This window comes from Paramormyrops kingsleyae, chromosome 20 (genome assembly GCF_048594095.1).
Source record: "Paramormyrops kingsleyae isolate MSU_618 chromosome 20, PKINGS_0.4, whole genome shotgun sequence".
Lineage (NCBI taxonomy): Eukaryota > Metazoa > Chordata > Actinopteri > Osteoglossiformes > Mormyridae > Paramormyrops > Paramormyrops kingsleyae.
This window is the reverse complement of record NC_132816.1, coordinates 4,803,814-4,826,799: the sequence shown is the minus strand read 5'-3', so window position 1 is coordinate 4,826,799 and position 22,986 is coordinate 4,803,814. Positions and strand designations below refer to the sequence as shown.

The 22,986-nt window shown below is 43.8% G+C and overlaps 2 protein-coding genes across 10 annotated transcripts in view; both read left to right on the top strand.

Annotated features, from left to right (window-relative positions):
* Positions 1-4,597, top strand: part of LOC111856370 (lysosomal-trafficking regulator) — a 58,587-nt gene extending 53,990 nt beyond the window's left edge. For all 9 annotated transcript variants that reach the window (XM_023836280.2, XM_023836282.2, XM_023836278.2 and 6 more), the window contains 3 exons: positions 194-350; positions 1,412-1,483; positions 2,119-4,597. In XM_023836280.2, coding sequence (XP_023692048.2) covers positions 194-350; positions 1,412-1,483; positions 2,119-2,257 — 368 coding nt within the window. In that variant the 3' untranslated portion in view covers positions 2,258-4,597. The remainder of the gene's footprint in view (positions 1-193; positions 351-1,411; positions 1,484-2,118) is intronic.
* A 1,120-nt stretch (positions 4,598-5,717) lies between these two features.
* Positions 5,718-22,247, top strand: LOC111856362 (guanine nucleotide-binding protein G(I)/G(S)/G(O) subunit gamma-4). The gene is made up of 3 exons (XM_023836261.2): positions 5,718-6,490; positions 11,789-11,896; positions 18,997-22,247. Exons 2-3 carry the CDS (start codon positions 11,798-11,800, stop codon positions 19,123-19,125), a joined length of 228 nt encoding a protein of 75 aa, XP_023692029.1. The 5' UTR covers positions 5,718-6,490; positions 11,789-11,797; the 3' UTR covers positions 19,126-22,247.
* The last annotated feature ends 739 nt before the right edge of the window (positions 22,248-22,986 follow it).

Sequence of the window (22,986 nt, the reverse complement as noted above, 5' to 3'; positions counted from 1 at the left end):
GCCACAAGTGTGTTGTGAGATATATGTAACCCTGTAACCCTGTAATAATGTGGGTGTGATACACCAGCACGGGTCAGTATAAAGCAGAACATTTGTCTGTCTGTTCTGCTGTTTAATTTTTTTGTGCCACGTGTGGCGTTTCATCTTTCTGTTGTTGTTTTTGTTGCTGTTGCCTTGGAAACCTGGGAGCCAGTGGGCGGCGGGAGTGACCTGCGGCTGTGGACAGTCAATGGGGACCTGATCGGTCACGTGCACTGCAGGGAGATCATCTGCTCGATGGCCTTCTCCAATCAGCCAGAGGGCGTGTCTGTCAATGTCATCGCAGGGGGGTTGGAGAATGGTGTGGTCAGGTAGGGAGAGTCCCTGGGGTCTGATCTCACCCCCATCCCCCAAATAATGCCCCCACCCACCCAGGCATGCCAGCTTTGCACGGGATAAACGCCTTCTCATGACGCCTTTTGAGGCTAACCTAAATCCTGCTAGCCTGTGTCCAAGCAACCGTTTCAAAATCCCCCGTTCCATTTTAATCACAATGGCTGACTCATTCTTTCACTGCAATATGAAAAGGAGTTTCTCTCCTTTTAGAAACAGATGTTGTAAAATCCTTTAATCATCCTCCGGCGGTGGAGATGGCGCTCGAGATGAGTCGCGCGGCTGAATGAAAGGGCCCGCTTGCTAACGTAATTAGCCGCGTCGGCCAACTGCTGCCTGTTGTATTCAGGTGTTTAAATAAGCAACACCTGAAATTGCTTTTCAGATAAACGGCCTGTCTTAGAGAGTAGACAGTGACGCCGTGAGCCTTCTGTAGCTGGTGACTCGAACAGGAGTTTACAAACCGGGGACCGCTGATTCCTGCAGACATCAAGAGCTGTCATGTCTGTACCTGGAGCAGTTTTTATTCTAACATTAGTGTATGGGCTTTCCCATGTCCCTTCAGGGTCTGCCCAACTCACACTTAGTCTTCCAGGACTTCAGAAACACCGCTACATAATGTGTCTCTATCCCGATCATTCACCAGTACATCAGTACCCAGGTGGAAGCATACCATTCAGGGCTAAGTGTTTGTGCCCAGCACTGAAATTAACACAGACCACCATTTTTAACTCCTGAATATTTCAGGGTCTTTATGAGGTGAAGTCCATGACGGAAAAAAATAACATGTCGTAGGGGTTGGTGTGTTCTTTTAAAAGTGCCCTGTCCAGATCTAAAGGATTCATTTCATTTAAATGTCCAAAAAAGCTAAACTACTAAAGTGGACATCATTGCGGAGTCATTCGTTGTCATGAGAGGCGTTTAGCATTTGATAGTGAGCCCTTGCACGGGGAACCCCGGCTCTGATAGCCGAGATCGGCTCAGCATGGAGACACGTGCACGGTGGACCCTGACTCAGATCTTCTCGTGCCTTTGGCAGGCTGTGGAGCACATGGGATCTGAAGCCTGTCAGGGAGATCACTTTTCCGAAGTCCAGCAAGCCCATCGTCAGGTACTGTCACTCAGTCCTTCTGCAATATGTCGAGCTCTGTGTCCATCCATCCATCCATCCATCCTTCTAATCTTCTTCCAAGTGCTAATGAGGGGGTATTGAACCTAGCAGTATAGGACACAACCTGTAATGTGTATCCCAGCCTTATCTATTTCTATCCATCTGTCTGTCTGTCTGTCTGTCTGTCTAGTGTGTTCATGCATACATGTGTGTGTATATGTATGTGTAATTATATGATATGGATACAGAAGTATGGGAGACGCAGTGACTCACTGGGTAACGCTGCTGCCGCTCACCTTTGGGGTTCGAATCCCGCCTCCCTTGCCAGTTTTCCCCTCATGGATTTCATTCAAAGACGTGCTGTACAGCTACATGTACATGTTATTAACATCTTTCAATTGCCAAGAGGTTTTATGATTGTGCGTGTTTGATTTGTACTGCAGTAGAATCCCATCCAGGGTGTACTCCAGACTGAGCTCTGTGTTATGGATGGGCTCCATGACGGACGGATGGATGGACGGACGGATGGATGGATGGATGGATAAATCTGTTGCCTAATAACAAAATCTGAATAATAGTGAGTAAGTGGTCAGTGGAATAGTACTGAATGATGCTGTCACTTCTGCCTCCCCCAGCTTGACATTCTCGTGTGACGGGCACCACCTGTACACGGCGAGCAGCGAGGGCACAGTGATGGCCTGGTGCCGCCGTGACCAGCAGCGGCTGAAGCTGCCCATGTTCTACTCATTCCTCAGCAGCTATGCCGCTGGGTGACCCCATAACCTCCCCCCCTCCCCCGGCCACCACCCTGTGGCCTTTGTGAGCATCTAAAGCAGGAAAAGCAGGTGCAGAATCACCCACTTCAGGATCCTGCCTGAACTTCAAGAGGGGCCAAGCCTGTCCCTGTGCATTAACTACTGCTGGATCTGTCTGGTTTCTGCATGTATATATGTACAGCCGTGTGTGTGCGTGTTTACAGCCTCGCTTTACATATTCTGCCGTCTGAAGTGCTGCTCAGCCCCGGGTTTCTGCTGGTGCGACGTCGTTTATTTCCGGCAGCCTGCTGTGAATTGGCCGCTTTGCCAGACGAGACCCTGAAATCGGCGCCGCTTCTCGACGGGACTGAGACCTTGTCACCGGTCCGTGGATCTGAGGAGTCGGCTCTACCTCCCGCTGAGTCGTGATACTGAATCCGGCGGCGCACAGGCCGCCTGCAGGCTGGGTCCCAGGCCTGGATGTCGAGTGTGCCGATATCATAGCCCTGTCACGCCTGTCGCGATCGCATTCTTGTACGCCGCACTGGCTCTGCCGTGCGTGATGTGTGTGTTCTCTGAACCCTGTGATGACGGGCAGTCTTGTTTCGGGTGTGACGCCAAATTACAGTCTTGCCGTTCGCCGGCACCTTTCCCAGTGGAGCCTTTGGGTTTTCGTCCCCGTTCCAGAATTGCGTGACAGGCTGTGTTATGGAGGTTTTCCAGCTGCCAAAGAATGAATCTGGACGCTGGCTTGGACACCGATGCTGGGAACGACCTACCAAAGATATGACCTGTGCTGTTTTGTTGTTGTTTTGTTTTGTTCAGTGAACTCAGCTCATGTGCATGAATCTGTTGAAGTTAAATGTGCAAATTATTATCATGTTGTGTTTCCCCTTCGTCCTTTTGACATGACATTCCTTTGTTTGGCATGCTGTTCCTTCCATCTACCCATACTTTTCCTGCAAATTGCACGGGAACTTTTTAGAGAGACAGGAATAGGAAAAATGGACGGGCAGGCAGGAGGGTAGAATCCACCAGCTGCTGAAATTCTGCTAGTATAGCAGAGATATTTTGCTGCAGTGTTTTGGAAATAGTTACTTGTAGACTGTCGCTGTAATTGGAGCCACGTCTCATAATGAAGTCTCTGTGGATCCACAGAGCTCCGCTGAAGGCTGCTTTTTTTCCCCCCACAGATCCCACACTTAGCAGCCTGCACGTTTTAAGATGAGTGGGCCGCTAAAATGAGCCACTATCCCAAGCACCTATCCTCACATGACCTTAAATTTTATCTTTAAAATTGCACGATACCAAACGTGGCGCTGTTTGAGGAATGTGCTGTGCAAAAAAGCAGCTCTATTTTGATTTAAAAAAATTAAGGTATTTTTAAGAGGCGTTTAATTCTGTGAATTTTAAAGATCTGCCTGAGCATGTAGACAGTCCTTTAATTATATTTGTAATTATCTGTCTTTATTGGTGATTGTCGAAATGATGTGGGGGGCTGTGAAAGCGGACTGCTCCGTACTCTGTGAGCGATCGAGGTCCTGTCCTGTCCGATGTCGTCGACGGCGCGTGGGACGGGGGCTGGGACCACGTGCCAGTGCAATACCATGACGTCATAGCGGCTGTGAATGACAATTTGCAGTGTTGGATCTCACGACCTGTGCTTGCTCTCCTCTATGAACAATCTCAAGAATGCGGTGACTTAAACGAGTTTGTTATCCATTATTTATTATTATTATTATTATTTGCAGAGATTCGATGTAAGAAAGGGTTAATAGTCGAGGGTGGGAAACAGTTTCCCTTTAATGTAGCAGGTGGCCTCTTAAAAGCCTTTTAAAATGTTTTTTTTATTTATTAAATTCCATTATCAGAAGGTTTCTTTGTGTGAGACACGCCTTTTCCTTTCCAGTTTCCCATATGACTCCTACCCGGAACACTTTTTTACTCAAACACAAATCGTTCTTTTGATATACTCAACCAATCCGTGTGGATATCTTCTGTTAGCTGTACGTACGGATCATACGGACCACATCCGTAATTTCAACATGTGTTGTTTTTCCCAGTTTGTTTCTGTGTCCAGGAGAAGTCGATCATTTGTTTTCCTGTAATCAAAACCCGACAAGGCGGTATGAAGTATCCCTGCACAATGTAGTTGAAATATTGTAAGATGTTTTTTTTTTTCTTAAACTAATTTTTATAAAATCATAATTAACTTGTCGCGCCAGTTCTGTAACGGTGTTTTCCCCTTCTCTGTGGAAGATAAGTCGGCTGGGTGTGAAAGAGAATTTATTTTTTTACCTGTCCCAAGTATACACTACATCAAGAGAACATAAATGTAAATATTCGTGAAATGTTGAAATGCGTGTTGTCTTCCTTCTAAACCTGGTCGTGTTTTTGCCCTGAAAGCATCGGTACCCCACCGATCCGTAACGTTATTCTCCTTTTAAAACACCTTACTGTCGTAACCGCACAAACAGCGCCTCCTGTTTTGCCCTCCGGTCTTCCAGCTGGTCCTTCAGCACCAAGATATTTATTTCCATACCAATATATATATTTACACACTATATATATATATATATATATATATATATATATATATATATATATATATATATATATATATATATATTTATATTTAAAAATGCTCTTGTTCTTTTTTTTATATATCAGATTCTGTCGTGTCACACTGAAACTGTTGTAAGGGATCTCTGTTGGCTGTTCCTGACATTAATGAAAATACTGAACACCGGTACATGCTACCGTTTATCTGCACCCCGACGTACATCCTACTTGCCATCGATCATTTCTTACAGTGTTTAGCCTAAAGAGAGACTGAAAATGTCTCTGGTTTAGTAATTCCTCAAGAAATCACAACAAACTACAGCCGCAAACGAAAATTAGTTAGAAGAAGATATATAGCGTGCACATCGAAAAATCGTAACTGATTTTTGTCCTTTCTTTTTACTGAATAAGCCGATGTCCTAAAATACCACAGGTTCGAGTTCATAACTATAACAACCTATGATGTAGAAGCATCAGCTGTATGATACCACTTTCCGGGAATGGTTTGGCAGACCATCCATTGTACCTATAATCTATTACAGTAGAAAACGTCCCTTCTGGCTGGCGCAAATCGGCAAATTAATATGGTGTTACAAATAAGTCATTGTCTGTGGGTTAGGGACCCAATTTCAGAAGAATGCTGATTGATACCTTGAGTGGAAGAGTCTATAATGTTGCTTTTTGTAGTAATTAATGGCGAACCAAAACCAACATTACTTAACGGCATTAAGGTGGTGCCCCTGGTTACATAGATTTCAATTGGCGTTGATTTAGGATTATGTCGGGTCGTTTTTTATTAGGAACTGGAAGCAGACATAACACAGCAAATGGGAATGGATCTGTACCAATATCTTGCATGAATAGAGCTATAATTAAGTAATAACGTAGTATCACGTTGCTTCTAGGTTCATATCACATATTTATTTATGGGCACAGAGAATACAAAAACAACATCGTCAAGGAGCATAGTCGTATTAATAGCTGACTGATGGGTCCTAATTTTTTGTTTCTTTCACAAGTGCTCCCGATCCTTAAAGACGGAACAACTGGGGGACCCGGTGATGTAAACGGTGATGTAAAAGTAAGCAGGGAATCCTAGTTCCCAAGAGCTTCCAACAGCAATGAGCGCCAGTCGGCCGAAGCAAACGTAAAATGCACCGGGATGCCATTTTCTTATTTGTGCACAAAGGAAATGGAGGAGTTGCGGTATCTGATGACAGGCAAAGGGGAATATTTCACACGGACGCTGCGTGATCGCGTTTGAGGGATGTGCACTCCGGAGTGCCCGCAGCCCAGGGCGTGATCGGGAGCAGAGCTGGGTGTGGAGTCGACCTCAACCGCATCCGCCTGATCCGCGTTCACATCCTCCCAGAGAGGTCTTCCCCCAGCCGTATTGTCAGTATTTAGGGATGCAGAATTGCTGATCGGGATTGGAGTTCAGCGGTAGTCGGGTACACCGTTCAGTTCAGCGAAATCTCCGTGCATGCACGGCGTATTAGGGTGGGAGAAACGCCTGGCATGAAGCTGGAGCATCTACATTGGTTATCAGTCAGCCTGCTACACAGTGACAGTCGGTGCGGGGTTTTCCTCTTAACTGGGAGCGACTTCCCCCTTCGTTCGTATTAATACTGCTTTTATAGCACTGGAATTGGTGCGATTTCCCCAAATATCGGATAATCGCTCATTTCAGGTAAGTAAAGCGACACTTACACGTTTATATTGTATATTTGGAGTTCTCCAATCAGGCGCAACCAATAGCTCTGTTCATATCGAAATTGAATATGGTTGCTTAAATAGGCATCAAGCGAGAGGGAATGCTGGTGAAATGTAACAATTATGTGAAATGATATATGGTAAAGTCCGAAACGATCTTTCCTGGCAAACGCAGAGAGCTGCATTTGTGTCAGACAATGGAGGAAAAAGAACCAGGGAAGCCGCTATTTGCAGTAATACTGTAAATATTTCACTAGAATTGCACTACTTTAAGCTACACCGAGCTCAGCCATCACAACCTTTGATGTATGTTGGGCATAATTCAACCTTCCGAGAGTTTTCGGGTAAATATTATGTGACGTTTTGGTGAAGACTAATGTCTATGCATCAGAGGCACTGGGCGGTATAAAATATCGAATTACTTGAAAGGCTTAATGAAAGTGATGTGGGATCCGTAATGACAGACAGGACCGCTGGCGTAATTTGGATGTTGAGGGGCACCCCCGTGTTATACCGTGTCGGCTGTAAGCTATCGTTTTAGGTTTTAATTGAATTTAGGCATCCACCTCCCTTTTTTACACCAGGTGACCAACTCTCTCCCTTTGCAGACGCCTTCATTTCAGGATAACATCCTTTGAAAACGGTCATCATCAGCGATTTTAATTCAAGTTCAATTTGTTTTAGATGATCCGGGGGAGGGGGGTTAATTCTTGCGCAACGTAAGAGAGGAAAGTGTACTTTCACTGTCCTCATTCAAAGAGGAAAAGTCGATTATTAGAATCATATCAGAAATTTTCAATTTGGTATCTAAGATGTTAGACCGAAGGGGAATAGCTGTATTTTATTAGTCGCGAGAAGCTTAATACACCTTTTAGATCTGGGCAAATTACTGTTGTTGGATTATACACGCACATACATATACAGTTATACACAGGCATTCTTATTTGATAAATGGTTTCTTGATTTAAAACACTGAAATGCTTAACTGTTCTTAAACTGTTAATTATGTGTACATTTCTCAGTGTGCTTTTTCATAGTTATATCGCGGTGCGTGAAAGTTTATTTGTTTTTGTCACAAGTTGACACGAGCATATGGGGGCATTAGGAATAAATAAATAAATCACTTCAGGAGGAGGATCGTCCCTCATCAGCGAAGGAACATCACAGCATCGTTCGCAAACACTCTGTGTGAGCAAACGGGGATCCCATCCCATTTCGGCACTAGCAGAGATGCATCTCCACGGTTCCGGGTTTAAAAATGACTTGTTGACTGACACCTGGCTGCATCTGGCATAGATGCAGCATCGAAGTGCCTTAGCCAGCCGTTCGGGTGAATGTGTCAGGCAGCTGCTGTGTGCATTTACTTCATCGGCTCACGCTGGTAAATTAAGGCTCCCGCCTATTAGGCCCTTAATTTTTATTGTGGGTCCCCCGGCGGGACTGACGTGGCCCATCCGGCTCTGACATTACCTTGGCAACTGGCCTGCGTGGGGTTTATGGATGGTGGCTGACTGCAGCCAGCAGCCAGCTCACTCTTCCTTCCTGGGAAGGAGGATCTATTAAGGGTGGCGCAGCTGAGCTCGCGAAGCCTGATTGCTTGATTGATTACGAGCAGCGTTGGTCAGGAGGTGCGGATCCTCTCTGCTCCTGAGGTTTTATGGTAACATTTCGGTATGGGCCATGCATGGCGGATGGGGCGTCGCCGTGATTTGAGAGTCCGGCGGAGATATTGGGGGGATTGAGGCGTGGTGCGTTTAGACAGGGTACGGGGGAGGGGCGTCATTCATATTAGCTATCGATCTGTGTCAGGGAGGATTACATTTAGGCACCACGGTCAGATGTAGCGAGCCTGCTTCTGGCATCACTGGGAACAAGGTAACCTGCGCATGTCATTTAAAATACCAGCAGTGTCCTGGGGCTGCATACATTAAATCCAATTGTATATAAATCAAAACTTTACTGGCGAAAGGTTTTTAGTATCCATGTAAAATGTGGCATGGCACAGTAACCATGATGCATTGGGGTCTTCATAGCGCTCGCATCAGAATTAGGCTTGGGCGGTATTACGGTATATACCCCGGTATTTAGAAATCCCGATGGTATTGTTTTTAATTTGGAAAAAATACAGACGTGCCTCTTACTATGAAAGTGATAAGGAGATGCTGCTTTGAGGTGATGTACTGTGTTCCACAGCGTCAGTGGGATTGGAGCCTCACTTAAGTAAAAATAAATAAAATAAGCACACAAACAAAGAAGTCGGAGAATGACACGGTAGGTCAATGATATACATTAAAAACAACACGTGACGTGAATGCGTTGTGAACTGCTAGAGCATGGTGCGGCAAACCTGAATCAGTGTGCATGTCATCGCAGATCGGGCAGTGACAGTGATATCAATACATGAAGGGTGATTAAAAAAAAAAAAAAAAAAAAAACAGCAAGGAGTTGTCTCCTCGTTTCCATAGCATTCACCGTCCACACTGATGATTCAGGAGTTTACAGTAGGTTAGTTGATTTACGTTATTTATTGTATCCTCTACAAGGGTGAAATGTCTGGAAGGTGTGACGACATGAAGAAATGGATACCATCCAAGCCTAGCCAGAATATACAGTATTTTGAATGAATAAATGAATGTTGAGGCATGGTTCAAATAGGTTATTTGACATTTTATACCAGTTTAAAGCCTTCTGTTTTATCACATGGCCTAAAAAGAAAGAAATTGGTCATTTTTGTCGTACATTTAAACCGACCAGCAGTCGGAGTTTAATCACAATTTGTAATATGAATAAATTTGTTTTTATAGTAAATATAGATACAGAACAGATCAACTGTATAAATTAGTCTATTTGAAGCGACAAGCTCTCACCTACACTCTGCTGTACAGCCTGGTAGACACCAGGCTGTCAGTGTCATCATAATTTCACAATACTTTTTACACCATTTCTGGTTAGTTTTAGTTAGTATTAAATAATCAGCATTTAATTGTCCAGAATCCATAATTGACCCCACACCAGACACCTAATTCCTAAGCAGCTGTAATGAAACAGTCTTTATCGGAACCATTCATTTGCTCTAATAAATTCTTTATGAAACCGTTGTGTTTCTCTTTATTGGTATTGGTTCCGATGCTTCATTTAACTGATTTCAAAACAGGCCAGCTTATCACAGTCATGAGGGGAATAGGTCCTCAGAACCAGCAGCAGTGCTGTTTATATTTGGAGTTGCTCACGTTCACTTAACAGATCACCGCTGACAGACTGTCAGCCCCATTACACGTGTATGCCATTGCTATTGGCTGCCATCTTGACGTTGTCATTGGCAGAGCACTTGCTGCCCTCCGTCACATGACACATTTTAGTACCTCTGTTTGCTCCTTATATGCCCCCCCCCCCCCGATATTCTGTCATCTCACACTGACCCCGAAGTCCCCAGGCAGGTCTTTTAGCAAAATCGTCCAGCTCCTCTGCCTTGACTGTGTCAACTTAGGCATCTGCGTCCGCCCCCTGCTCACAGATGGGCTCCGGTGGAGTCTGCCAAAGCCAGCGTGTGGCTGGAGGTGGCCCAGTACAGCCCCCCCCCCCCCCCACATCTGTTGAGTACTGAACAGATGTATTTTAAACATCTCATAGCAGATAATCCATTTACACAGCTGGAGTACTGTAGAAGCTGAGCAAGTACTTCACTAATAGGTGCAGAGCAGAACCGTGCACCTGGGAAGTAAATCAGCACGATTATGAGCCCACTGCCTCAGTCATACCTTCACGTGCTCTGATTTTTTTCTTTCTTTTTACCTATTGCTAATTTCTGCCTTTCCCCAATCCTTGGTGAAAGTGTTAACACTAATTAAATATGTACTGAAGTGTGAAGTAAATTAGAGCATGGACAATGTGTTCTCCACCTCTTCGTAAACTGTTTTTAGAGCTCATCGGATCCATTAATGAGATGCTGATGGAATTGAGGGGATGGATTGTTAGCAGGTAGAGAGACCGTTATCCTTGCTTGATCCGGCAGCATGTCAAACGGCCCCAGGTCAGCTGCCTAGGGGCAAACCCTGTAATCCATGCATGTGGCATCTTCGGATGCTAGCTAGTTATTTTGCGTCGTGTTCATAAAGGCACGCCGCTGACCTACATTACTGCACTTCTGCGGTGGAGAAATGGCCCCAGAGGACCATCCTGGTGGCCTCCACAAACATTCTCAAAACAGTCTGAAAATGTCGTGTAGCTCTTGCTCCAATAATGCTTACCCTTATTCCTGGGCATTCGCTGGGAGCTCAGCCTAGCTGCACAAATGCCTAGTCGACTCCTTGACAGCTGTATGTTTGTAATGTGCTGTTTGCCTCACTTTTTTGTGACTTTGGACAAAAACATCTGGTAAATAGAAGTAAAGTAAAGTAAAAAAAAAAAATAGAAAAAATAAATATGGGATGTTGGAGTTGGGGGGCACGGTGGTGCAGTGGTTAGCACAGTCACTCCACACCTCTGGGACCAGCGTTTGAGTCTCCACCAGGGTTCCATGTGTGTGGAGTCTGCATGTTCTCCCCGTGTCATTGTGGGGTTTCCTCTGGGTATTCCGGTTCCCCCCCACAGTCCAAAATTATGCTGAGGTTCATTGGAGTTACCAAATTGTCTGTAAATGTGCATGTGTGAGTGAATGGTGTGTGAATGCGCCCTGCGATGGCTTGGAGCCCCATCTTGGGTTACACCCTGCCTTGTGCCCATAGGCTCTGGACCCCCGTGACCCTGAATAGAACAAGTGGTAATAGAAAATGGAGGGTTAGGACTTTGGAGTGACCTGACACCCTGGAGTGAACACAAGCATTAAGAAATGTCTGACGTGTATATAATAGATTATGTTCCACCAGTGTTGTGGGGCAGTAAAGATGCTTATGACTAAGTAGCTGTGTTTCATGGGGATTTTCCCATGCAAACAGTTTTATCAAGTGGAAATAAAACATTTTAAAAGGCCAGTGGGGTGTTCACATATTGAAATGGCTTAAGTGCACCAGTGAAACACATGAACATTTGCAAATCAACAAAGCATAATATGCTAAATGGAGCATCTCAGATTGTAGATTCTCTGTCACTGGTGAGATGACGCTGTTTGTCCGCGTCCTTTAACTCTGTGTTTTCCAGTCCAGTCCTCGGGGACCCACAGATGGTCCACATTTTTGCTCCCTCCAAGCTCCCGGGAGCAAAAACATGGACTGACTGTGGGTCCCCGATGACCGGATTGGGAAACGCTGCTCTGACCTGTCCTCACGTGACCTTGCAGGAGGCCACCATGAAGGATGCCATGGCCAACAACAACACAGCCAGCATCTCGCAGGCGAGGAAAACCGTGGAGCAGCTGAAGATGGAGGCCTGCATGGACAGGATAAAGGTGGGCGGGAGCCGTGCGTGTATATAGAGCTAAGGGGTCCCCAGCACTGCAGTGAAGCTCTACATGTAGATGCTAGTGAAGTGCTGTATCACATTTGCCTGCTGAAAGCCAGGTAGTTTAACCTGACAACAGAAGGACACCCTCACAGTGGGGATGTATGGGGGGGTAATTTGGCTAAAACTCATCACATATATCAGAGGCCAACTCACATTAGGTGTCTGTCACTTTACAAACACCACAGTGTTTTCATATATTAAGTGCTAGGTAACAGGCACAAGGGGTGGCTCTTTGGGATAGGACTGTGTGAGTGTGGTCTGAAGGTTGTTGGTTCAAATCCCATGCTTGGTGATTTCACCAATGTGCCCTTAGCAAGGCCCTTAACCCTAATTGCTCCAGGGACTGGCTGACCTTGCTTTCTCAGATGTACATTGCTTTGTGTAAAAGCTTCTGCTAGGTAAATAGATATAATGTAAGTCATAGCGCAAGCGAATGCCATTCAGAATCAGCCGAGTTTTCACACCTGTAATTCAAATTCACTATCCATCTGTAGAGTATCTTCATCTACCCAACTAAAAGTGCACTTTGATGCCAAACTACTGCAGTGATGCAGATGCTTGGACAGCAGCTGTAAGTGTGCAGAAATAAAAACTGATTTAAAATCAAGGAGACTACCAATATCTTCTGGGATTTCAATTGGAAAAAAAGGGAAACAGTCCAATTTAGGATGTAGGGGCCTGTAACTCAGCATGACTATTCGTAGGAAGCTGTATATCACAATCATCCAACCGTCCAACCATCCACTTATCCTGGTCAGCATTGCAGTAATATCACAGTCTATTTTATAAGTTTCCATAAAATTGGAACATGAAACATCAGTTATAAATATAAAGGTCCAATCAGTACGCAGGATCTGCTCTGAGCCTTTCTGCAGGGTCCCTACATCTCCCTACATGTCAGTATCTATCACTCACTGCTCTCCCCGTGCCTCAGAGACGGCAATTGCATCACCGGATGCACATGGAAGTGTCTCGTGTTTACAAGCGCCCCCTGCAGGATAGGCTGATCCAAGGACAGGCCGCCACCTCCACCTTCCCATGAGGCTCAGGGTGAGCTGGACCTGATGCTGCTGCCCACCCTCATGGTTGTGGTCCCGACGCAGCCTGTGTTTGCAGCTCATAGGGCAGGGGTCTCCAACTCCGGTCCTGGAGAGCTACCGTCCAGTTGATTTTCTATCATACGCGGCTTCTGATGAGCCACAGCTGTTCTCAGGTAAATACCAGGAACAGGTGTGGCTCATCAGAAGCCAGGTAGGACAGAAAACCTACTGGACGGTAGCTCTCCAGGACCGGAGTTGGAGACCCCTGTCATAGGGCAACAAGCTAGTGAGGGACTCCACACGTGAACATATGTGTTCGTATGACACATATCCCTCTGACACACAACACGTATACCCGTGAATGCAGACTGACTGGCTGACCAGCAAAGCTGATTTCCACCAGTTCCTTCTGGTTCTTATCCCCAAAGGGCTGAGTAGATTTTTTTCCACCTACCAGAAGGCTGTTATACCGTTTTTCAGCTTTCTTGGTGGGTGGAGTCCTGTAAACTGCGATACTGTATTGTTTCATGTAAAGACTAAGTAATTAAGTCTAACGAAGGCTGCACTCAGACCTGTGCGATACAAAGGGCATCTCCATGCTATTATTCACACCAGATGCATACACACACCATCTCCGAAATGTGTGTCTCATTGCAGAAATTATGCAAGAGATTACCGTGAGATAGCTGTACTAATATTATACATTTCTATTCTGTATAAATGGGGTGGCAACCTTTATAAAGTAAATATACCAGTGTATGCGCATGCTCCATGCATTACTATATATATCGCTTCCGAGGCAATCGGGGCGCGAAGGAATTGCAGGGGGGCGCAGGTGAGGAAATAAAAAACAGAACTCTTTTGGGGGGAGCGGTTGAGCTGGGAGGGGGGACCTATTTTGAAATTGCATCATATGCCAGTAAACATTACACGACACTAACAAATTAAAATGATAAAAATTTGTAAAACAGACTGGCACCACGCATCGGATACATCGGACTACTATGACAAGTAACGTAACGAGTTTACGGGTGGGAAATTTATTCAGTTAACTTACATACTTTGGATTCTATATGTAAGGTTTATTTGCTGTCTTTTTGCACCGTGAAATTATCTACTGAGTCTTAATTACAGTTAGTAACACGAGGTCCGCCCTCGTCTGTCATCAGGCCGAGAATGACGCTGTAATTACCCGTCTCTCCGATGGCCGTGGCCGTAATGCAAACCCTGTCCGCCGCTACTGTCAACACAAATCACGACCGTTTTTTAAAAAAGGGGGACGCAATAAGATTAAAGTAAAAATTCAACTAGCCCTAACAACCTTGATATCTTCAGTCGGCTTATGATAATTGTAATAAATTTGGATAAACACAGTAATTAGTTTTTTGTCATTTTGTCAAATGAGGATTCAAAATATAACTTTATGAGTATATTTACAAGAGCGTTGCTGCGGCACAAAATGAGCATTACAGGTCATATATATGTCGTCCTGACGTGTAGCAGGTCGGCTGCAGAGACGGCGCGACCTCTGTTCGCTGGCGATCATGCTGATTATTGCAAATGAGCAACCTTGGTTAATTTATCAAAGCTGACGCAGGCAAAAAGCAGATATTATAAGGATTCCGCAGATTGGCTTCCTGTTTCTTTGGGAGCAGAGATCTACATTTTAAGTACTATAATATTTCACTGGATAAGCAGGCTCGCAGTAATCTCTTTGGCTTCCAGATCAGATACAGCTAGTAAAAGCAGTTCCTGTGAAATAGCCATTAATGAAACATCTCGACATACCTATATATCGGGGTGTGTGTGTGTGTGTGTGTGTGGAGGGGGGGCCCCGCAAAGATCTGTGAATGCAATCAAAAAAGTGTAAATGCCAAATGTCTTGCATTTTATTTGGTTACTTATGGTTACGGTTAGGGTTGGGTAGGGGTTAAGGTCGTCATGTTGGGATTAGTTTTCCCTATAGAAATGAATGGAGGGTCCCCACAAAGATACAGTAGTACCTCGGTTCTCGAACTCACTAGAACTCGAATTTCTTGAAAGTCGAACAAACCAGTTTGACGTAGAACTCGATCTGAATATCAGAAGTCGAACCGTGAACGCTGACCTAATGTAAATTGTACGCGCCAGGAAATGAGCCATACTACAATGCAATTCTTACTTGAATGCCTTCTTCACAGACTGGACGATTAACCAAATAAAGCAGCGCAACATTACAGTAACTAACAATAAATAAACCACTAACTTACGTGTACTATTACAGCATTTATGTCGTTTATTTAAACTTTATTTTACCAGGTAAATTAACTGAAAACCAGTTCTCACTGCTTTACGTGATATTCGGGAGAGATAGCATATTACGCATCGGAACTGCCTGGGATACAAATGTCATGCGTGTAACTAAACTCTTCAGCCAATAAGGGCAAAGGTGTGTCGTCACGGAGGCGGTTCCAGTTTGTGCAGCCGGGAGAGAGGTCGCAATGCATCTAACCGCAGTGCATTGTGTCAGGATCAGAATGCGTTGCTTTAAGCCAGCGCTGTAAGCAAGTCGAACGCACCCAATGACCGGACTGGGGAAACAAACTGAAACGCGGACTTAATACGAAGGACTAATGACAACAACCGGAAACAGCTGATCACATGGGGATCCCACACGAGGTAACGAGAGTTAAAAATAATAAACTGAAACTGCAACGTATTTTATCTTGCATCGGCTATCCTTTGTGAATAACATTGTTCTTTTTTTTAAAGCTTTAAAAAGAAAAGTCAAGTCATTTATTTAGTTGTTTATAATTTCGTGATCCTAAAATATGGCAAAATAATGTCAGGTGTCTGTCATGAAGTTCAGTTATTCATGTAACATATTATATTAGTATTAAATATTATTAATATTTATAACGTAAAATAATATTTAATATTATATATATATATTTTTTTATAATATCATAAAAATATTACTTTAATTCTTTAGCCACTTGCAATCATTGTGTAATGTGTACACAGTGTTGTCTATGAATTTTAAAACAATTACTAATGCACAACACTAGCTGTGTACTTCTGTATTACCATGTTGCCATCTGATGTCGTGTCAGTCCTGCTAGGGTACATTTACTAAGCAGTTCCATGTAGATAAATAGAAAAAAAGCACAATTATTTCAGTATTATGTAGGCTCATGGCAAGCATGGTACAGCTAATAGCAGGACGCACAGCTAGCAGACGGCTGCGTAATTACAGCCTGCCTGCACCGTGCCGCTCCGCATGACACGCAACCCAGGGGTCTGCTGCCCGCTGCTTTTTCTGTTCCCCATTCGGTGCGAATTCCAAAATGCCACAAAGCTGTTCTAACTGGAGCTGTAGGACAGGCGTCCTGATAGGCTGGTGGTTGGTGAAGAGGTCAGTATGGCACTAGCAGGATTATATAGCATAGGACCACAGTCTGGGACCTATTCACTCTGACGGAGGGGCTTGTAGCTCTGCTCTCTGTTGGGTTTTGTTGAGTGTCAATTGCCACGACACTAGATGGATGATGGATGTTACAGATGGGCGTAGTGGAGGATGAAGGGACCATCCATGCTGTGGCTTAAAATATAACAAGGGATTTTATTTTAAGTAAAAGAAAACAAGAAACAAAAGGAACCACAATGGGTCTAAACCACAGGCTTGTACGTAGAAATAATGAACTAAAGCAGGGGGCAACACTGGAACACACAAGGCAAATACAGGGAGCAACACAGGAACAACTACAGCAGAACAGTTATACTGACCAACACAAAACTAATGAAAGGGCAGGCACTTCAATACAGACATGATGAGGATAAACAAGAGAGAGGTGTGGGCAGTGACAAGCACTAGGAACAAGCACAGGTGAGGGCAATCAACAGATAACAGTATCAAACATCAGGGGAGATATAGTTGAGGCTGGCCTCTAGCAACAACCAAAAATGATATAGCTCAGCCCTTGATGTCATGTGGTGACCCAGGGAACATAAGCAGATAACACCAAATTGGATGGCCAGCGACACCTGCCAGTCAAACAGGGAACTGACATACAAAAGGGGGCAAGACAGGGACCAATCCTGATAGACAGACAGACAGACAGACAGACAGAAACTTTATTAATCCCAAAGGAAACTGACAGTAGTATATAAATATGGCTGTTTGCTGGATGGATATTACTAGATACCTATCATGAGGCCATGTTGTTTGCTATAGAAAACACCCTAACATCATACCTATATATATATATTTATATACCTCTGCAGCATTGTGCCCTCTCATTCCTGGAGCTTTGGGGTCAGTTCTGACCTTGGATCTGTGTGTAATTCTTGCATTCTCTCCTCATGTGTCTTTCCTGTGAAAAGGCATTCAGTTTGCGTCAGCTTTTGCCACTAGTTTGCCCATAGTGAGTGTCTCGTTCCCTGTGATGCTCTCCTGACTTCCTGGGATGGGGGTCAGGCTCACTGTCACCCTGTACTGGAGAAGCGGTTTAGGGTCCTCCATATTGCCTGAAAAAGCATTTTCTGAAATACTCTCCGTGCCCGTGTCATTGGCTGGGAGGAGGATGATGGGAGTCTCAGGTGTGGGCACAGATGGGCACAGTTCCCTGCCCCGCCCACCCCTTCGGCCCTCTCGTCGTAGCACCCCCCTGGGAGCCTAGCTTGAAGTCGGCTGTCCTTAGACACACTCCCTCGGTGTGACTCTTATCTAGTGCACACAACTGTGCAAGCAGTGACAGATAGAGCTCTCCGGTCCATTTAAAGGGTTATTTAAAAATAAGAATTTCCATCCATACATTTTCTAATTACTGTTCCAGTACAGGGTCTCAGAGGCAGCCTGGGGTCTAGTTTGTGAGGTACAGAGCATGAGGAATGGGATCACCCTGGATGGGATGCTTGTCCAACAAAGGAAACACACACACACTCTCACACACTATGGGTGATTTAGAGACACTAGCTGCATGGCACATGGAGAACATGCAGACTCCACACACAGAGAACAGCAATGGGGGGGCGAACCTTCATCCCTGGAGTTGCAACCCACTGAACCCCAAAAATAGGCATTTCATTCTAGATAAATGCATGTGTGTAGGTTATATGACTTTTAATGGATTGTCGTGATTAACTTAGCTGTATGTGTGTACTTAGGCTGTGGCTTGATGTGGTAGATGACAAAGTAACAAAGTTCATTTTACCATGATTTTCAAGATGCTATTTCAGACTTCTCTCGCCTACATGTATAAGGATTCTCAGCTAAATACAAAATATAACTTTAGTGCGGGTGATGAGGGTGAAAGCAGCCATGATATTGTAAACATAAACCCATCTTAATAGCTTAATTAAAGCATCTAATCTCAAATTGTTACTATAAGCGATATGAATGACAGTAATATATTAACTTCTGTGCAAACAGTGCTCCTTCATTAATTCATTTTTACATTTTACAGTTAGTGAGTATGTCAGACGCAGTTACCCAGAGCGACATATGTGACCTGTGCACTGACAGTCATTCAGTACAGCTGCGAAGTAATAGCTTCACCAATTCTCACGACGTGGCCCAACTGTTAACGTGAAGTTGTGCTTGGCTGCTGGGCCTTAAGGCTGGTTTAAATTTCCATGTAGAATCCATTGTGTATAATATCTACACATCAGCCCTTCACAGTTAACCCCCCCCCCCACCCAAATAAAAAACCAAAACTTTGGAGACGTAACACCACCTGTGTCCTTCTAAGTTCCAATGCCTTGTCTTGCCAGGCACTCAAAACACTTAGCTCAAAATAAAGGGGGGGGGGTTGGGGGGGGGTAGACAAGGACGTAAGGATGATATTTCACCTATTTGTTCACTAGCGGGGTCTAAAGTCTCACTTTGTTTTCTCGAAAGTGGAACCTTGAGCCTTGCTGGAGGTGCTTTCGGCTGGTTCTATCCGGATCAGATCGGTTATGTCTGGATGCGGTTGGTTTCCTCCTACGATGACGCGTGCGTGTGTCTGCGTGTCGCATCCCCTAGGTGTCAAAGGCGGCGGCTGACCTGATGGCGTACTGCGACGCCCACATACGGGAGGACCCGCTCATCGTGCCGGTGCCTGCCTCCGAGAACCCCTTCCGGGAGAAGAAGTTCTTCTGCGCCATCCTCTGAAGTCCGTGCCTGCCCCCCCCCAGCTCCCAGAGGCAGGCTGTCCCTGCCGAACCCTTCACCACCTTGGAGTCGACCGGCACCAGTGGGAGTTTAGAGGCAGACGCGACACTGCGTGTGGTTCTGGCCGGGTCACCAGAGGGCTCCTGTCAGCCATCTTTAGGGAGTTCTGTAGCTCTCTGTGTCTCCTTTTGAATCCTTACGCTTCTTTATTAGAGAACAGCTGCCTAGAAAGGTCTTTCGTTTACCGTAGCTACTGGATCACGTGGGCCTCAGGAAAACAAAATGATTCACCACTCAAAACATGCTCATTCCGTTATCTTTGCTAATCCCCAGATTCCTTGGTTGGGATTACCCTCAACCAACTAACCCAAAAATGGAACCCATTTGGCCTTACAGGATCACACTCACACCTGTCCAGAGAGTGTGTGTGTGAAATACACATCAGTATGAACAATCCAGGGGAAGTAAACATCACACTAGCTACATTTATTCGTAATTCACACTTTTGATATTTTTCTCTCTTGTCCATGATCACAGCAGTGTATAAAAGGCAGGATTTTACTTTGCGTAATTTCAGTAATTACATTTCAATAATTATATAATGCCATTACAATAGCAGATTATCATATTGTATTATCGTTATTATGGTCACAGTATTTTTTGCACAGGATCTGTTCCCTGTTCGGAGTTTATTATCCAGCTTTTTATGCTTTTTGGTTTTCCGGTTTACAAGATTAACATTCTAGAGAGCCCAGCCTCCTGAGTGCTGGTTCGTATTACGCATGTTTGCAGTGGAGGGTTCTGCACACACAGGTTCACAAATGGCAGCAGAACATCTTACATCATTTCAGCAGCTGCCTTGGATGCAACAGAAAATGATCTGTATTCATTTGTTCAAAAAGAGGTAGATTATACTTTATGTATGAGTTACTAAAGTCTTCTTCAATTACTTATTATTATCTAAACACAAAAGTGAGAAATCTGTGACATCTACTATGAAATCTACTTTTGTATTCCATTATCTGAGTATTACAATATTCACAAAGTTCAAACTTTGTATCTGTTTCCGGGCTCCAGGCTTGAGTACTGTTCAGGAAATACAGCTATCACTGGTTCAATTACATGTATGTGTAAATTAAAATTCAGTTTTCCAAATAGGCCCCTCAACTTGTACAGGAGAGATTTAGCTAAATATTTATTGTTCCTTTCTCAATCTCTCTGTTTAAATACTAAATAGGCTACTGAAAACTCATCTTTATTGTTGAATGGACCTTTTATTACTATTCATATATGTTTATAATTATCTTATGTTCAGTATATTCTTGTATTTATGTTCGCACAATGCCCTGACTAGGAAAGCTATATTAAGATTCAGTCTACAATTGTTTCTCAAACCACCTGGCCCAAAATAGCAGAGGGTTTTTTTCCCCATGCATTTTTCTAGATAACCGTCGTTATTAATGAACTGATTATTGAAACTATATACACAGCATTGGACCATTTCCTGCAATGAAAGGGCCCTTCTTCTCATGCTCATCTGATAGCTCTTCCCAGAATGTTTTCATAAAGCCATTTTAAAACCTCCCCCACATCCGATTGCTTGCAAATTTTCCTATGTTGTTTTCCTCTTTACGATTCCCGACACTTCATTTGGGCAATGATGTGCTGTTAGACTCATATACAGTGACAGGAACATGCATGCTCGTCTGATCACTTAGCCTCCTCCTGTCTTTGGAAAGAAACTGTAGATTGTATCATATGTAGAGTGCCAAGTACGGTGAATAGGGTGTACCTAATGCACCATTATATCACTGTATTGACCGAAAAGCACAATTTTCAAGTTTTTGTTGTTGTTGTTGATGTTGCTGGATTTGTAGACTAGTTATTTTTACAAAAAAGATCTACTTTGCAGAGCACAGAGTATTAAATGAAATGCGTAATATTTCTACTGCTCATTGAAAATTAACATTAAAATTGTTTTGTAAGCTGTACTATAGAGAATGTAGCAAAGTATGAGGCATTTAATCCAATGAAGACAGTGACTAGTCCTTTGATGTTCACTATCTTCACATTACAATGTTTTTAATGAGAAGCAATTTTCCTTTATGAAAAGATTCCCCGAAATATCTGTCTGGATTAGCCTTTACACCAGGGGTAGGCGGTCTTTTCCAGAAAGGGCCGTTGGTATTCGGGTTTTCGTTGCAAATTAGTTTACTAATTAGAGGACTGATTGGCTGAAGAGTCCTCACACCTGGGTTTGAACAGCTGACCTAAAGCTTATCCCAATAACCTGCATATACACCGGCCCTTTACAGATAAGATTGGCCACCCCCTGTTTTACGCCCATCTTTGGTTTTTCATGGAATTATAAGATGAGAGTGACTAGAATAAATGATTTGGCTTTGTGTATGTGAGGCTGTAACAGAAAAAGAACGCATGTGAAAATATTTATATTACCTAGACTATGTCAACCCTTTAATAGATTATAAATCCTAGCCTGAAGGTCATAAATTAATCATTTCATAATGAGAAAAGTTTATTCAAATGTTTTGCTGTCACTTCACTTGCAGAAAAAGTTTGAAACACACATGTGTGATCATATCTTAGAACAGTGTTTCCTAACTCGGTCCTCGGGACCCCCAGACAGTCCATGTTTTTGCTGAGGACTAATTGGCAGGTAGTTTGGAGGGTGCAAAAATGTGGACTGTCTTGGGATCTCCAAGGACCAGATCGGGAAACACTGCCTTAGGAATTCATTGTAAGGATGGTGGAAACTGGGAAAATGTACATTCAGGAGGACAGTTGAAAGATGATTCTTGGGCCTAAATGTAAAGTGTAATTGTGCAATTACAGGTGAAAGTGACATTTTATTATCAACTGAAATTTGGCTTGCATGTTTCTACCTTCTTCTCTGAAAGTGAATAGAGTTGTTGAAGTTGAATATATTCCTTCTCCTATAATGTATGTTTGACAGGGGCAGTTTGTCACTGTATTGTTAAGTAAGCATAGCTGTTTAGACAAATGCGATTCATGTTAAAACACTTTTGGCTAAAATCTCAGGCTTGTTTACTGTTTGTTTGATTAAACAAAATAAATGGAAAATAATAAAAGCTATACATTTATGTTTCTTGACCTTAATTTTTTCCTCGAATGATGTTTTATTTTCACAGAAGTTTTTTAAATTATTAAACATAGTTCTTATGTCATATGATATATGAATAATGTATTTATTATTGGAAAACAATTATTTTGGTGATGTTTGGCTGAAAGAAATCAATTTAGCATAAATGCATTTGTTTAAGTGAGTAACATAATTGGGGCTGTAGCTTGAAATTCTGGGCCCCCTGGTAAAATGTCACCTTGGGCTCCCCAGCCCAATTTTTTATAAATAATTTTACATATTCAAGAGCCCCTGTAAGGTGCTGGGGCCCCTGAATCTACCAGGGTATCCAAGTCTCTACCAGGGTATCCAAGTCTCTACTGTGGCCCTGAGCACAGTGGCTTAGTACTTGGTACTCTTGCCTCACCCTCCAGGGTTGAGGGCTTGAATCCCACCCCTGCCCTTTGTGGGAGGTTTGCATGTTTTCCTATGGCACTATCCTTCTAGTCCAGTGTTTCTCAACCCAGTCCTCAGCGAACCCCAGCCAGTCCACGTTTTTGCTTCCTTTCAGCTCCCAGCGCACTTGTACCAGCTATTCGGTGTTCCTGATTGGCTGGGAGCTGGGAGGGAGCAAAAACGTGGACTGGCTGGGGTTCGCTGAGGACTGGGTTGAGAAACACTGTTCTAGTCTAAATAATAAATGTAATGAGGAATTGAAATTCTGTTGCTTTCTGTGAAATTTCTGTCATTCGTTTGGGCTG

Coding starts and splice junctions, on each gene's coding strand:
- LOC111856362 (XM_023836261.2), top strand. CDS start 11,798: ATGAAGGATGCCATGGCCAACAACAACACAGCCAGCATCTCGCAGGCG. Junction 11,897..18,996: donor CCTGCATGGACAGGATAAAG/GTGGGCGGGAGC, acceptor CGCATCCCCTAG/GTGTCAAAGGCGGCGGCTGA.